At 32.0% G+C, this 15735-nt stretch overlaps 1 protein-coding gene across 1 annotated transcript in view; it reads right to left on the bottom strand.

Annotated features, from left to right (window-relative positions):
• Positions 1–15735, bottom strand: part of LOC129230019 (collagen alpha chain CG42342-like) — a 102582-nt gene that overhangs the window by 13485 nt on the left and 73362 nt on the right. The window contains exons 20-24 of the mRNA XM_054864404.1: positions 11438–11509; positions 9620–9664; positions 7884–7946; positions 3984–4010; positions 938–991 (exon numbers count right to left, since the gene is read on the bottom strand). Coding sequence (XP_054720379.1) covers positions 938–991; positions 3984–4010; positions 7884–7946; positions 9620–9664; positions 11438–11509 — 261 coding nt within the window. The remainder of the gene's footprint in view (positions 1–937; positions 992–3983; positions 4011–7883; positions 7947–9619; positions 9665–11437; positions 11510–15735) is intronic.

Raw genomic sequence — 15735 nt, 5'->3', positions numbered from 1 at the left:
GTCACATGACATAACTTTCATTTTCGAGGAGGACCGTGCACGTCGTAAAGTAAATGAGTGATTTACAAGTTATTTGAGTTCTTTGAGGGTTTGTACCTGGAAAACGGATTGATGTAATTCTTGTACGACCATGTGGATAGAATCCATCCAAATATTTATCTGAGTGGTATGTTGCATTAATAAACACCCGGGCAACGCCGGGTAGTAGACTATTTTATGTAAAAAGCGGATTGTTATTGTGCATAAATATTTCCGATATAGTCTATCAGATGTAATTCAGTTTAACGTGAGTAAAGATTATAGTTGATAATGCATATATTTTCCCCTTTTGTGCTGACTGAAAATGTACTCATAACTTGTATCATTGATAACGATTATTAACGTTGATGAGGTGTTTTGGCAAAAATATGTTTTACTGGTGTTTTGCAAACCTTGCTTTACGCGCATTTATTTATTCCTTAACGCGTTAGAAACTAGTGTCAGTGTACTACAAAAGCATCAACTGGACTGCTCTTACATTTTTTAGGTAGCCCGTGCAACGCCGGGCACGCAGCTAGTATATATATAAATTTTGTATTATTTATTCACAATAAGCTTCAAAACGTTCAACACAAAATTTAGTAAACTTGGTAGAAAACAGATAATTCTTTCTGCATGCTAGAGCGATGCTCGACTAATGCTCAAAAACTTGTGAAAATATTTGCTAGGGAGTAGCATCAATCTGTTATGACTGTTGGCTCTCCAGTTACAATTCGTTTTGAAAAAAGGGCACTGCGTAAACGTGCCCCATACGTAAACGTACCCCGGTCTACTCTACTCTTTGAATAATTGAAATTTAAAATAACGTATTCTGCAAAATATTGCAAAAACCAATGTAGTCGAACATAAACTGTCGAACTGATAAGCAAGAGTGGCTTTGAAAAGTTGTTTTACTTACTGGTAATCCTGGTTCTCCTTTGTCACCTTTACGTCCCTGATCCCCTCTTTCTCCCTGAAATTCAAAAGCATAAATATGGTTATAAGAGCAAATTAAAATAATTTATCTCACGCAATGTCCTTTTTTATTTGCATGCTTGATTTTTTTTAGTGGGGTAAGTTGTCCCTTTTTTCTTTCTTTCCTTTTTGGCAATTTTGTACGTCTCTTCCTGCATATTTTCACTCTGCGCATAATTAAATTTTTGGTGATTTTCCTAAAACAATTTCATTTACTGATTATTTTACTGTTCGTTATGGTCATTGTTAATGACTATAAAGTCCATAAAGACCATTCTCTGTTCTTGTTTAAACCCCACTTGCTTCGTCTTTCCTCCTATGAGATACTTTCGTTGTTTTTATTCTGCCCAATTGAAATACGCTTTTTTTAATTTCTACTTTACCTCGCACCAGTGAGAATGCTGCTCTTAACATAGTTCGCCTTCCTCTTCGCTACATTGATTCAGAGTTTTAAGTTTAACATCTGCTTGATTGGTTAATTATTATTTCTTGCTGTTCAAATTATTTATAACTTCGTCTCGTCTCTCTTGTCGGCTGTCCAAAAAAAAAAAGTTTTCATTGTACTAAAAACTTTTAGTAGCGCAGAACAAGGTTTTAGTATTCTGCTCATAAAATGTTTTGATGTTAATTTAAAACTTTAAACTATTTTAGTGCCAGCAATACATTTTTATGGAGAAAAGGCTTATTTTCACAGTTTTATAACAATTAGGGTAACGCCACCACTCACAGACATGCGTAACACATCGCTCTCAGGTTACCTCCATTTTCTGAACATTTCAATGCATTTAGACATTTTAAACCAGTTTTCTCTCATGCAACTATGTCTCATCCAACGTTTGGCTGCTTCTGGTTCCTCTGAACTAGTTAATTCTATTTTTATATGCTCAATTTCGAAAAAAGTTCCGACCCCCAGTAACAGACATCGAAAAATTAGATGCATGTCTTACACCAATCTGATGATACACAGTAACAGGCAGGATGTGGAAAGAATGAGTAGCATACAACGTTCCCTTTTTATCTTCAAAATTTGCAAGAGTTCTTCATTTTTAGAACTAAAGCCTTAATATACTCAAATGAACTTGAAACAGCTGATCACATGGTAGCTGTTCATAATCTTCCACCACTGCCTTGTAAATACCACCTGGCTCATAAAATTTACTCTGATAACTGATAGACTGTACTGTATTCATGGGCCACAGTAACATCTCTTTTTCCCGCTTAAAAGGCTTATTGTTTTAATCCAAACTTATGACTGTTTGTTACTGGACCCATGTCTGTTACTAGTGAGGTTACCCTTACTAAGAAATAGAGAGAGAATTTTAAGGAAAATAAACTGATAGCAGTACGCTATCGAAGAAATGCAGTCTGTTGAAATTTTAGTTTTGAGAAACCTTTTTTTCATTCAAGGTAAATGAATTACATAGTTGTTATCTGTTTTCATACCCTTGTTTCATATAAAACTGGATGCAGGTGAACGCGATTAAGCTTAAAATTTAACGATACAAGAATTTTTTCAGTTTAAAATTAACAGCACATGCCTTTGCTCGAAAAGTATGTATTTCTCTTTTATACTTGCTTTCCGTTAAATACAATTAATACTGGAAGAGATGAAATAATTTTTGTTTTTAGGATTTTAATGCATAATTGTTGTTAAATAGTATTGTTACCTTTGCTTTCCTAACAAAAAAAAGGTGACACAATAACATTTTAAACTTTTTCTGTTTAACTAGAAATTCAAATATTTACATAACAACACATTTACTTTTACTGTTATTTTTACAATGTTGGCTGTTCATTTGAAAACCCGTTAATTTGAAAGAAATAAAGAGTAGACTTTTATGTGGAAATAATACAGAAGAAAATGATCGTAATTAGAAATTCTTACTTTTAAAATATTACATTCTTTCCGCATTCATAAGTCTCTGGTACTTTATTGTTTTTGTCAAAAAGAAAATTTCAACTTTTTTTCCCGTAATGTTATGTTAACATTTAAAATTAAATGAGGTTAAACTGTATAATATTTGATATTTTCTGCTCATGTAGAGATAAAAATTTTCAAAAAAATCTTTTTTCTTTATTATTATTTTAAAATATTGTCTATTTACTTCAAAATCATTTACTGATACGAACAAAAAACTTTTTTCGAGAAAAAATAATAAATTAGAAACATTTGAACTAATTCAACATTAATTTTTAGGAACAATTTTCAAAAAGTCAATAACTGTAACATTTTTCAAAATAACTTGTTCCCATTAAAATTAAGTTTTAGTTTGAAATGATTCGATACGGTTTTAAAAAATAATTTTGCATTTTAAAGCTTTAAATGTGCAAATTTCTTATGATTTTTGTAAAAATAAGTTCGTTTAAAGACGCAGACATTTTGAAACGGATATTTGAGAAAATTTAACTTGTACACTATCTTATAAAATTAAAATGAATAATAAAAAATGTTATGCAATGAAATAGATTTTTAGACACTTTCTGTTACATCTGTTATGTAAATTTAAATAAATAAAAAAAAGACGGGGAGGCAGTTATAAAATCATGTAATATTACGTTAGAGTTGTGATGTTCACGGTTTTCATAGTAAATGAATAAAATGTTAAAAAATAACGGTTAGATCATCGATAGAGAGCTCTTTATAAAAGACAGTTAAATAAAGAGCTTCATAAATAAAGAATTGCTGAAAAAGAATTAATACTTTTGTGCAACATACAAGTTAGAACAATGGTAAACAGCGTAATTTAAGCACATAGTTTGCTAATTTGTGCTAAGTTATGCTGTTTACTATTTTTAAGGGGATTGTTTGTAAAATACTTGCAAAAGTAAAATAAAATTGGATTTCTTTTTGATTTCTTAATCCCTAAATTTAAAGAATTTTAAACTTTTGTCGTAAAAATAAATTTTAAATTTAAAAATAAATTTTCTTTTTCAATTATAATTTAAAATATAAAACAAAAATCCTTAAAAATTCAAAGAAAGTACTTTACCTTCATGCCGTCCAATCCCGGTGGGCCCTGCGTTTAAATAACAACACTAATAGTCAAAACAAGATGAGCACAAAATATACTGAACGAATAAGTTATGTTTATAAAAGTAGCTGCAAAAGCAAACTATTTGAAAATATAGCTAAAATAGTTCATTTCAGCCCTTAATTTACATGTTTTTTGAATTTATTCAACATGTAATGCTTAAATAGAAAAACATTTTAGTTCAACTCTCAAAACGAAAAATATACTAAGTATATTTCCTCCTAATATTAAAATTTAATTTTTTAAAATTGCTTTTAAATAGGTATTTTTAAAAATAGACATTTTATATGACACATATGTAATGATAAAACATTTAATTTCATCTCTCAAAAATAAAATTATAACAAGTTTATCCTCCTCCCCCCAAAATATTAAAATTTAAAATTGCTTTCTTATTGGTATTTTTCAAAAATAGACATTTTATATGTCACATACATACGTAATGTGATAAGCTGAAATTCAATTTTTTTTAAATGTTTTTGAGCATGCTTAAACTAAGAAGAAAAGCTAATTACGTTTTTCAATTGATAATTCTTTTTTAATTTATGTGCAAATTATTTTTCTTTTCTATTGCATTTACAATTTATATTTATTGTTCAACTTAAATACAATTTATATTTATTTTTCAATGTATTTGAATTAAACTACGATTTCGAAGGAGTTACAGCAAAAAGTATTCATCTGGGGTCAACAAATTGGGTAAGCTTCACACAGGTTTTTATCAAATCCCCCCCCCTAAAAAAAGAGAAAAAAAAATGCAAATGGCACCACAATTAGAGTGCAGTAATTAGGAATATACATTAACTATTGAATCGGTCACTTTACTTCATCTTAATTAGGATGATTGGACAAGAACTATCTATTAACTGCAAATGTCTGAAATGATAAATATTCACTTTTAGCAGTTAATAGCTACGTATTCGTCGCATTGCTGTGCAAATGGCACCACTTGCTATTTTTAAGATTGGACACAAATCGTATGACCTAAAAGTAGAGCAGCATATCATTGAGATATCTTCAAAGTCACTCCCCCTATTAACTAAAATCTAGTAATCTTGGAAACGGTAAGTATCTAAAAATGTTAGCAGAGGCTGATATTGTAGCTGAAAAAACGCTTTCCATTCTATTCATTGCTACGTAACAATAAATTTTGAAATTAATTTAAGATATTATTGATAATGATAACGAATTTGTTAATGGGTCTTTAAAATCGAGAAAATCTATATAGTAAAAAATATTTTCAAACCGTAAAATAAAATAAAAAATGTTTTTACTTTGCAATTTTGACTCAAGTATTTTTAACTGAATTGAATATTAGTTGCTCTCATTATAAATTTGGAGCATATTGTATTTTTTAACTTTATTTCTTCAATGCATAAAATGAAATATTTGAAAATTTAGCCTTAATATTTCATTTGTTTTATCGTATTTTTTCCTCACACGAAGTGCAGAAATGAACGTAATTTAGCACATGCCAAAGCAAAATAATCATTTGATTGCGAAGAAATAAATAAAAATAAAATATATTATAAGCACGGACATAACAAAAAAGGAAATAAATATACTTCTCCATAAAACAAATTGTTACACATATATATTTAACCATATACGCATTATTTAATAAAATACTGTAATTAATGGCATACATTTCAATATAAAATAGCATGGAGCATTAAGTAAATCAACAGAAAGATTAATGTAATAACTACAAACAAGAAATATATAACACACAAAAAGACAATTTAAATGAAAATATGTGTTAGTAGCTCCCACCACCAGTTTTTGTTAGTGAAATATTTGAAACTTTAGGGTTAATTTCTGAGTGGTTAATGGCTTGCTGATTGACATATGAGCGAAAGGTGATCTAGTTTTACCTATAAAGAAACTAATATCAGCATTAAAAGAATCAAATGTTACACAAACAAAGCAGTTTGAAAATAAACAGTTAGCAAGAAACAATATAGTATAATACCTTTGGAACAAAGAACGGAAACAAAACTAGACATTTTTTTCCGTTTATACACAATGTGATATTTATTTAAAAGATGTTAGCTATCAAAACAATACACTTTGTTAAATAGTATATGTATTTGATGCATAAAAGTTATTGTAATACGTAATACAAAGAAGCATTTATTAATGAAATAGCACTTTACCGTGAACATGAAAAAAAAAATATTGTAATATTTTTCATTTCAGGGAAAAAAAATTCGATACAATACAAAAAAATTGTATGCTTAATTTTTCACTTAAGAAACCTTTATGCGCTATAACTCAAAATAATACATCTTTTTGGTAAGGTACGTACTTTATGTATGGAAGTTAATGTGATATGAAGTACAAAATTATGAAATAACATTTTAGCCTAAGCATGTAGAAACACATTGCAATTCATGAATAACAATATGGAAAAAAAATGTTCGGTACAGAACAAAAGATCTAAGATATGTGATTTTTCACTTAAGAAACTGTCTTGTGCGTTTTTTCTTTGCATGAATTAGAAAAATATTTTGTGTGGAAAAGAAGAAACTGTGTTGTAATTTCTAATCCTAAATTTCTAAAGTTTAAGAAGAAAAAAATGTTTGTTTGCCATTGTAAACTATCGTCTACGTACAGTTTCCTTTTTAAATGTTTTTTTTTCACTACACTTCATTTGTTTAATGGTAAAGACGTGGGATACTAGAAATAGGTAACAACACATTTTGAAAAAAAAAAAAAAATAGAATGATTCACTTTTGCTGAAAATTTTGTTTGAATATGAACTAAATTGCGTTTAAGTCTTCGGGTTAAATACAATTTTGAAATGTAGTTTAATAAAATTTGAATCAAATTACCACATTCCCCCAAAATTGTGAAAAAATTCATTTGTTGAGCACCCATCGATTTCAGATCGATACAAATTACTATTTTGCTGAAATGTTATGTTAGTGAATTTAGTGTACTAAATGGTGAAATCTCTTCAATTAATAAACTTCATTAAAAGTTCTATCAGAGATTTTTTACTAAAGCAAGTGTAAACTTAAAACGCAAGCGTAGTCCTGCTTTTACGGAAGTTTAAAAGAAACGTTTGTTACAGCGGATTTCGAATTTAATATCCCTGACATTTTGTAAGTGGAAAGTGGGCAAAATATAACCAAACCGGCTTGTCAGTCCTAAAATTAGAGCGCATCAGAGAAACATCTTTACTATACTAATCATTCAAAATCGCGAAAAAAATATTTTACCACACTTTGTTGCATAGATTTTTATGGTAAATCCGGCGGAAATTTCTTTTCATGTTTTTTTTCTTTTTTGCTTGTTTCGGCTAACTACAATACACTCAGCGTGTGGTCTCCATTTTCTTTTCCTATCTTGTTTGGCAGGCAAATAGCATCTTCTACTTCAGGAATGTAATGAAACAAGAATATTTCAGAATTTTTCATTTTTTGTCACAGCAAACTACGTTTCATTAAGCCTGTTAGTATTTTTGATGTTAATGTTTAGAATGATTAAGATCTTTTTCAGACATGCTGTATTTTCCAGACCGGTTTAATTTTGCTACCAACTTGTGTAAGTGAACACAGGTCATATTTCTTCCTCTACCAGGAAAATAATTAGAAGTGAAGTCCGGAATTCGATTTTTTACAACTTTGAGTTAAGCGTTGAATTTTTCTAACGGCAAAAGAGAAAGATGCAATCAAGTTAGCCCAGGTAGCACATTTCGCTTCCGATCTATAACTCTTTTTAACTTTACATTTTTTCTGCATGAAAATTCGAATTTCGGACAGCACTACTTCCGTGGCACAAAATATTTATTGTTGGCAGTGAAGACACAAAGGGGAACTCACTAAATAGTTCTAAAACATTAATCAAACATACTATTAATCCAGATGTACCATCTCTTCCATTTTTTCCAGCAACGCCTGGAAGACCTCTTGGACCCTATAAAAAAAATATTTGTTTTATTCAAGAGATCTTTCTTGACAATTGCTAAATTATATGAGACATACAGGAAGTTGTTAAAATAATGGAAACACCTGTGAATAAAAGTGACATTTGTGACTGTACTTCGTAAGTAATAAAAAATAAAACTAGATGTCTGTTTTTTTTTATCAGTAGAAATGTACATATTCAGGTAGTATATGGTGGCTCAATTGAAGCTCTGGAAGTATTGAATATTATCAAGCACGTGAAATGTCGGACCTATTAAATTTTAAAAGAGGCCAAATTATTGGAGAACGTCTTGCTGGAGCAAGTGTAACTGAAACACCTCAACTTTCTGGCGTTTCTAGAGGTACAGTATCTAAAGTCATGACAGCATACGCACAGCACGGTAAGACAAGCTCGGCAAAGCAAAATAGTAGATGGAAAAAGAAGCTCAGTGAAAGAAACCGACGGGTATTGAAGCGGATTGTAATGTCTAAAAAACGAGCAATAGCAGCAAAATTGACCACAGTACTTAATCACCATCTGAGTTCACCAGTGTGAGTGATTACAGTCAGAAGGCATCTTTATTAACAAAATATTTACGGCAAAGTAGCGATTCCCAACACCATACTTGTATCAGTGTTTCCATTATTTTGATAACTACCTGTAACTGTTCCTCAGGGCTGGACTAACTTTAGTCCAAAATGACAATTTTGAGGTTAACCGGACTGTACTTAGAATCTTATATCGCATGCAGTCATAACAACGTAATTCTTTTTCAAAAATCCTTTACAATTATTTACCATTGTTATAAGAGCACGAGAATCAATCCTTGTATAACGCAGACAAACATTATTATACTCTCCTGCCAGGTCCGGATCTGTGTACCCACAGACACTGCAGTGCGGGGAGGGGGCACGTTCTTAAGGGTCCAAGAAATTGATTGAAAAAAAGAAAAAAAAAGCCCTAAGACTGCTCTACAGGTTTTGTTGCAGAGGGGCCCAACATTTACAGATTGAGGCCGGTCTCCTGCGAAATAATGATAATGTGACTATCCTTGCTCTGGATTTAAAACAAAGGTGGAGTTACCGTGCCACAAATGTTGCAATAGCGAGGGGCACCACTACCACAAGGGTCTTGAAGACGATTCAAAGAAGCCCATAATAAATGTTATATATTATTCTGTAATCGAAAAGGGGGCAGCCAAAATCAAATTGCGAAAAACCCTTAAACCTATGTATCCGCTACTGCTTTGAGGCACACATAAATCGGTATATTTAATAATTCACGCAATTTTTAATTAATAGAATTCTTGCAACAGTCATTTTTTCTTGAAATTTAAAATTATTCATTACATTAAATACTGTGAATATAGTAACAGAAAACTATTTGATTTTAAAATATGTGCAATAGAGTAATAGTAGGTCAAGTACATACTAAAAAATGAAAATTTGAACTATTAGGTTGGTAAAAAACACGGAACTTTTAGCATCATTTCGACGAAAACAACACAGACAATAGAGCAATTAAACTGTCGTTAAAACTTACAACTACACCCATTGCAAATAAATAAATAAAGAAATAATATCACGAAGTATCTAGAACTTAGACCACTATTACTCTGACGTTCTCATGTGTTTCAATTAAAAAGAAATGTCCAAGTAAGATTGTCTATTTCACACACTTACTGGAAGTCCCATAGGGCCGGAGCTTCCCTTCTCACCTGGATCACCCTAATTTGAAAGAAAAATCCATTAGTTTGAATTTCAAGAGCAAGTCCATTTCATAGCGGATTAAGAAAATGAATTTCATATCGTTTCCGTTTCAGCTAAAATGTTCCCATTAGGATATGGAACAAGATTCCGCTACGGTCAAAGTGAGAAGCATTAAGGAAAAGTATCGCACAAGCAAAAAAAAAAAAAAAAAAAAAAAAAACGTTTTAATGAGTGGCCATTTTTTATATAAAAAATAGGATAAATCGATAAAAAAGGACTCGCTATGAATAATGCATAAGAGTTTACTCGTGGTGGAAGATTTAGATGATTCTCTTGATATAGAACTTCAATGTTTTACAACTAGGTCAAAGAGGCTGCTTGTTCTTCCACCATTATATTATGTTTTTTTTTTTTTTTTTTAATTCTTCTTTCGATTTCATTACCATAACTTGAGATTTGAAAGGAAGATTTAGAACGTTGAAAGGGCTAAGTGCGTAGCATATTAAAAAACGTCTTTGAGTTTATTTTATTCCTAAGCATGTTCAAGAAGACTTGGTACCATTACATGATTTTTTTTTATTTAAAGGAATGTATGCGCATTATTAGTAAAAAACAGTTTTCACATAAAATGCAAGCACACATTTAGCAGAAAATTACAAATTAAACTTTTTTTTGAAATCAAAGATTTTTTTTCCTTTTTTTTCTATATTTATTTTGTTTCCAAAATTTTTGTAACTTCAGTGATCAATTTTGCTCTTAAGGAGTTAGCTTCTGAAAAAGAATTTATAAAAATGCGTGTCTATGAAAAACACGTAGGTTTGGAAAAATATGATTTCTACTGCTATTCCATTTTTAATATTTTATCTTTTTCAGATGTAGTAAACCCCATTCATAAGCCTGCTAGGCAGATTGTATTGTCTTCACAAAAAGGTATCAAGTTCTTTGATGAATGCGTCTTGAAATTTTAGCAAAAATACAACAATTTTGTGAAAAAATTCAAACTGAGAGAATAGCGTTTAAAGCTGCGCTGTGAAGTCGTATTCGTCATTACGGATTCGGGAGCCAAAGGCTTTAAAATTCCAACAGTCAGAGTCGCAGTCGGTTGTTTTCCTAGAGAGTCCGCAACCTTTCCAGTGCAGCGAAGTTAGAGTCGGAGTCTAACATATTGTATAGTAAGGGGGAGTCGGAGGTTCTAAAACTCCCGGAGTTAGTCATTTTCCCTCCGATTTTGCAACCCTGGCTTAAAAATACAAACTCTACAACCAGTTCTTTCTACAGTTGGAGTATTTTAAAATCTTGTTGCGATGCTAATATTGATCAGATTGTTCCAAATCTTTTCTAAGCAGTACTAAAGTTCGTAAACTACATTTTTAGCAAAAAATGGATTTTCTTTTTTTTTTTTTTTTTTTGCCGTCTGAAAGCTATTAAGTCCCCTTCAAAATTTTACCTAGATAAATGAAGAGTTAATCATTGTACCAACTATTTACCGGTATCTAATCAAATTATTTTACCTAGCTCAGAAGTTTTTTTTTTAGTCGCTATTGTTGATTTTTTAACCCATTTGCGAGAACTGACAGCCAAAATAAACGAAGAAGGTTGCCGTTTCGTTGCTAACATTTGCCTCATTAATGATTTCCTCGCTGAATTGGCAATTTTGTTTGTACTGACCGAGGTTCAGTAGGATTTTTTTTTCCTTTTAAATCAATATAAATTGGGTGGAAATTAATTATCATTTTATTCTCCGCCATATAATATATCTTCTTAAATGCTTCAACACATAACAAATCTTACTGGTTCGCCTTTTTGCCCATCCAATCCACGATCTCCTTTGACACCGGGTGCACCTTGCACACCTGCTGGTCCCTGAAAGAACAATAATCTCAGAAAAATAATAAATACGATCATTTTACAAAGTACACATTTGAATGATAATTACATCTCTTTCATTCAATCTGACAATTTTCCCTTAAACTATTTGAACCAGACAAAGCGCAAGGCTCCCACTTTGAACCTAATTAACGTTTTACGAACAGAAAATATTCAGTTGTTTTTGGTTCAAGGCCCATTACTTACGATGTAAAAATCTCTGCGTAACCCTCTCTTTTGATGGATTGCGGTTAAACAGCGACCAGCCTACGTAAATCCTTCCCACTGGCTAACTAACACCTTTCATTTGTTCAATTTCTTATAACTTCGTTTCTGCTAAAGTACCTTATACGATATTACTATTAATCTATTGATCAGCATCGGAACCAATGGGAATTTTTACTAATCAGCACCGAGATTTTCACACAGTCACTTTTCCAACCCTTGCCATCAATCCTGGCGACTTTATTGTCTATTTTCTTTTATGAGGTAATCCACATGTCGAAGCCAAGGGTTAAAATCCTACAGATTTCGCTGCTGCTAACAATCTCGAAGTTCTCAAGGACAAACTACCAACCCTTTTGGAAGTTGGTCGAACATAGCATTTGGGAGAAATGTTCATCTGCTTGTCGCGTGGTAACTCAGTTCTGAACTTTCCCTTACCGAAAATAAGAAACATATAGCTTAAATCTGCTTAACTTTCTCACAATCTAGATTCATTCGCTATAAAAATTTATGCAAAAATATCTAATGAAAGAATTGAATGTAAGAATACTGGTATTTCGAAGTTCTCTCTACAAATCAGGGTAAGTAAAACGCTGGAAAGATTCATAACTGTCCAAGCAACCCATGCGTCCAAGAAACGACCCACACATAAACAAACACACGTTCACACAAACTGTTCGTTTTATTTACACTATTTATTATTTTTTTATTTTTTCTGTTGATGGACTGGCACCCTTTGCTTTTACGACAGCATTTTCCCGTCATTAACTCAGACAGCTATAAATATTCGGTAGCCAACTTCGCAATTACCTACGTTTATTGTATAATTCAATAGTAATGAATGAATGAAGGAGTGGAACTTAGGCAATTGAATATAAATCATTTCGAGTGAAATGTCTTTCCCTTTCAATATCGTAGGCACAATTAAATGATAATACATACACTCCACTGAGATCACTGTTTTCGTGATATTATCAGATTAATTTCAGCAGCTGCTACTCTTTATTCACCTGAAGTTAAAATCATCACTTTTAACATAATGAATAATAGGGTGGACCGACGAATAAATATTTTTGAAAAGCAACTTCTAAGAGTAGAAAAAAGTTGCCTATTGACTTCTTAAATGTGGAGTATATAATTAAAGACCAAATATTAAAGTCTTTAGCCTCAAGGTTTTTAAAAATGGTAAAAAATAATCCAATTTCAACTTAAAAAAATTAAAATAGGTAATTTTAAATTTTCGTTCTAATACCATTCAAATGTGTAATTTCAATACTCACTTCATCTTTCTTTAACATTAGCCTTAGTGGTAAATTTTCATGAAATGAAACAAAATTCGACTTTTCAGCTTTTTTTTTTTTTTTTTTTTTTGCACATTGCAGTATTTCTTTTATAATCCAGGTTTACATTTTCCGCAATAAATTTGCTTTGTGCAGCTCTTTGCTGGTAATGCAATTATATTTTGTCACATTAACGACCCAGAACCTACCATGAGGAGGTAGCTGCACTCCGTATTTCACCCTGCCCTCTCCACTCACCAAACCAAGAGAGACAGTTATTTAAAATATTTGTTTATATGAAAATTTAACATTTACAATTTGATTTTTAAAAAAATTCTACTTCTGGGTTAAAATTTAAAGTTGGAGACTCGCTTTTCGCATTGATGATTGCTAGTTTAAAGTTGAATAAAACCATCTCTTGTGTCTTACCCCAAATAGCTTTTCTGCAAATTAAATGACCAGTTCCACAATCCTTTCAACACTCTAAATGCGACCTGAAATTTTTGATAGTGCGAACTACTGTCGTTATTTAGTTTATAAAATTACACCTAAACCTGTTTTTTTGCGGTCTTTTTTTTTGTGCGCGGTATATGAACATTATTTATAAAACGAGTGCGAGGTAGTATCTTCGAGTGACGGAAGGGGCTTCCCGATGGGAAGTCACTGTCACTTCCCAAAAATTTCCTTATTCGGGAAGTTTTTTGGGAGTCGGCAAAATTATTAGCACTTGGTTTATTTTGATTTTGTTTAAATATAACATTTTGGGTTATTTTCTACGTAAGACATTTTTTATGCAACCCCTATCCACCGCTTGAAAAAAAAATATTTTTTAACTGTGTTGCGAAAACAACTTTTTGTAGCTATTAGTGAAGTTTCGAACATTTTTTTTTTTTTTTTTGAGCAATCACGATTGCTAATTGTTTTCATTTGACGGACCTTGATGTCCGGTTCCTTTTTCAACACGACCGCTCTCTGCAGGCTTGAGTCCTCCCGGTAGCCGCTGCTCCTCGTCAGTGGCGACCATGTCCCAGACACACGCATCCTCATACACACTCATACACACACACGCGCGCGCCTTTACACACATACAGGCACGTCAATGTGCATGCACACATGTCTACGCACACACACAAGCCTACACATACACAACTATACACACGTAACCTCCCAAGAGTAGGGACAGGAACCGTTTCTAGAAACAAGCGAGTGGGGGACCAATGAGTACGGTCCTATCGCAACTCGTGAATGCGAAAAACATAATTTGAGTTCAAAATTTCATATTACTCTGAAATATTTCGTGACGGTTCACCTCTTGTCTTGTGTTCTCTCTTCTGCAAGACAATTTCTTTATGCGTTGACTCTCGTCCACTGCCAAAAACAAGTTCTCAGGGCTGTGTGGCAAAGCAGACACATTTCTTTGAATCACTGAATTCACTACGTTTAAGGGATTAGCAAATGTCTTGTGGACTGTATAACCTTCATTAAGCGTAAGATTCCATGTTTTACGGAGGGTTTTTTAAAGCTAACTACTGTCTGTCTTTTACGAGAAAAGCTCTCGCCGTTAAGTCTGAGCCTGTCTACAGCCATAGAAATGGACGTCGTTCATTTTCTGCAAGGGTTAGCAGAAAAGCTTTTCGGCGCCATTTCGCCACTCGTCTTCTCGCCTTTGTGCAGTTGTACAGGTTTTTCCAACATTAAGCTTCCCTTGGAAAAATGAGAAGCGCCTCGTTGATATAGCGGTAGACAGGCGCAGACATTTTGGCGGTGGCTTTTCTCGTGATGGTCGGACAGTATACTGAAGCATATTTATTTAAGACATAGCTTATAAATAATAAGTTATAAGTTCAAAGTTCAAACCTTGATTACAAAATAGAAACTTGTTTAAGATCAAATAGTAGCTGTACTTTTAGATAAATCGTAAATATATAAATACTGTCAATGACTTTTTCTTGGTTTGTTGGATGGGAAGGGCAGGGTGTGTAACACAGGATGCAGCCACCTCCTCGTGGTGGGTTCTGGGTCGTTAATGTAATAAAATATGATTTTATAACAAGCAAAAGCTGTAAAATGTTCATTTTTGCGAAAAATTAAAAACGGGACTGTAAAAAATGAAATATTGCAGTGTGCAAAAAAAGCTGCGAAATTAAATTTTCGGTTAGTTTTACGAAACTTTAGGACTAATAAATGAACAAAAAAACTGTAAAAGAATGTAAACAACTTAAAAAGTACATGAAACAAGTATTAAAAAGAAAATTTGAATGGTTTAGAGATAGATGAAAAAAAAAGGAATTTGAAAATTTTTTAATCTTTTCTTTAAACACCTTTGACGCTTAAGCGCGATCTAAAGACGTAAATATTTGATTGTTAAAAATATTTTACCCATACTTAGGATGCCAACCCACAACCTTTCTTTTGCTATTACAATTACCATTTTTTCTCTTTCTGCAGTTTTTTCCCAGTTTAAAAGACACTTAAACTGCTGGATATGTTACATTAAAAGAAAAAAGAGAGAAAAATAAAATAAAGAAAGGGGGAAAACGGCGGAAAATATAAATGTGTTTACTTTACTTGTGAAGCCAATAAAAAGTGACAAAAAGAGAAAGAAGAGAAGAACAAAGAGAAAGCTTATAAAAGCGTTTGCTTTAGTATATTCTGAAGCCAAGTGGTAAAAAAGTGGTGAAAAAAAGAAATAAAAAGAAAAGCGGTGAAAAAGAAATA

Source organism: Uloborus diversus, chromosome 9, assembly GCF_026930045.1.
Source record: "Uloborus diversus isolate 005 chromosome 9, Udiv.v.3.1, whole genome shotgun sequence".
Taxonomy (NCBI): Eukaryota; Metazoa; Arthropoda; class Arachnida; order Araneae; family Uloboridae; genus Uloborus; species Uloborus diversus.
Note: the sequence above shows the minus strand (reverse complement) of the source record. Positions and strands in the feature narration are given on the sequence as shown.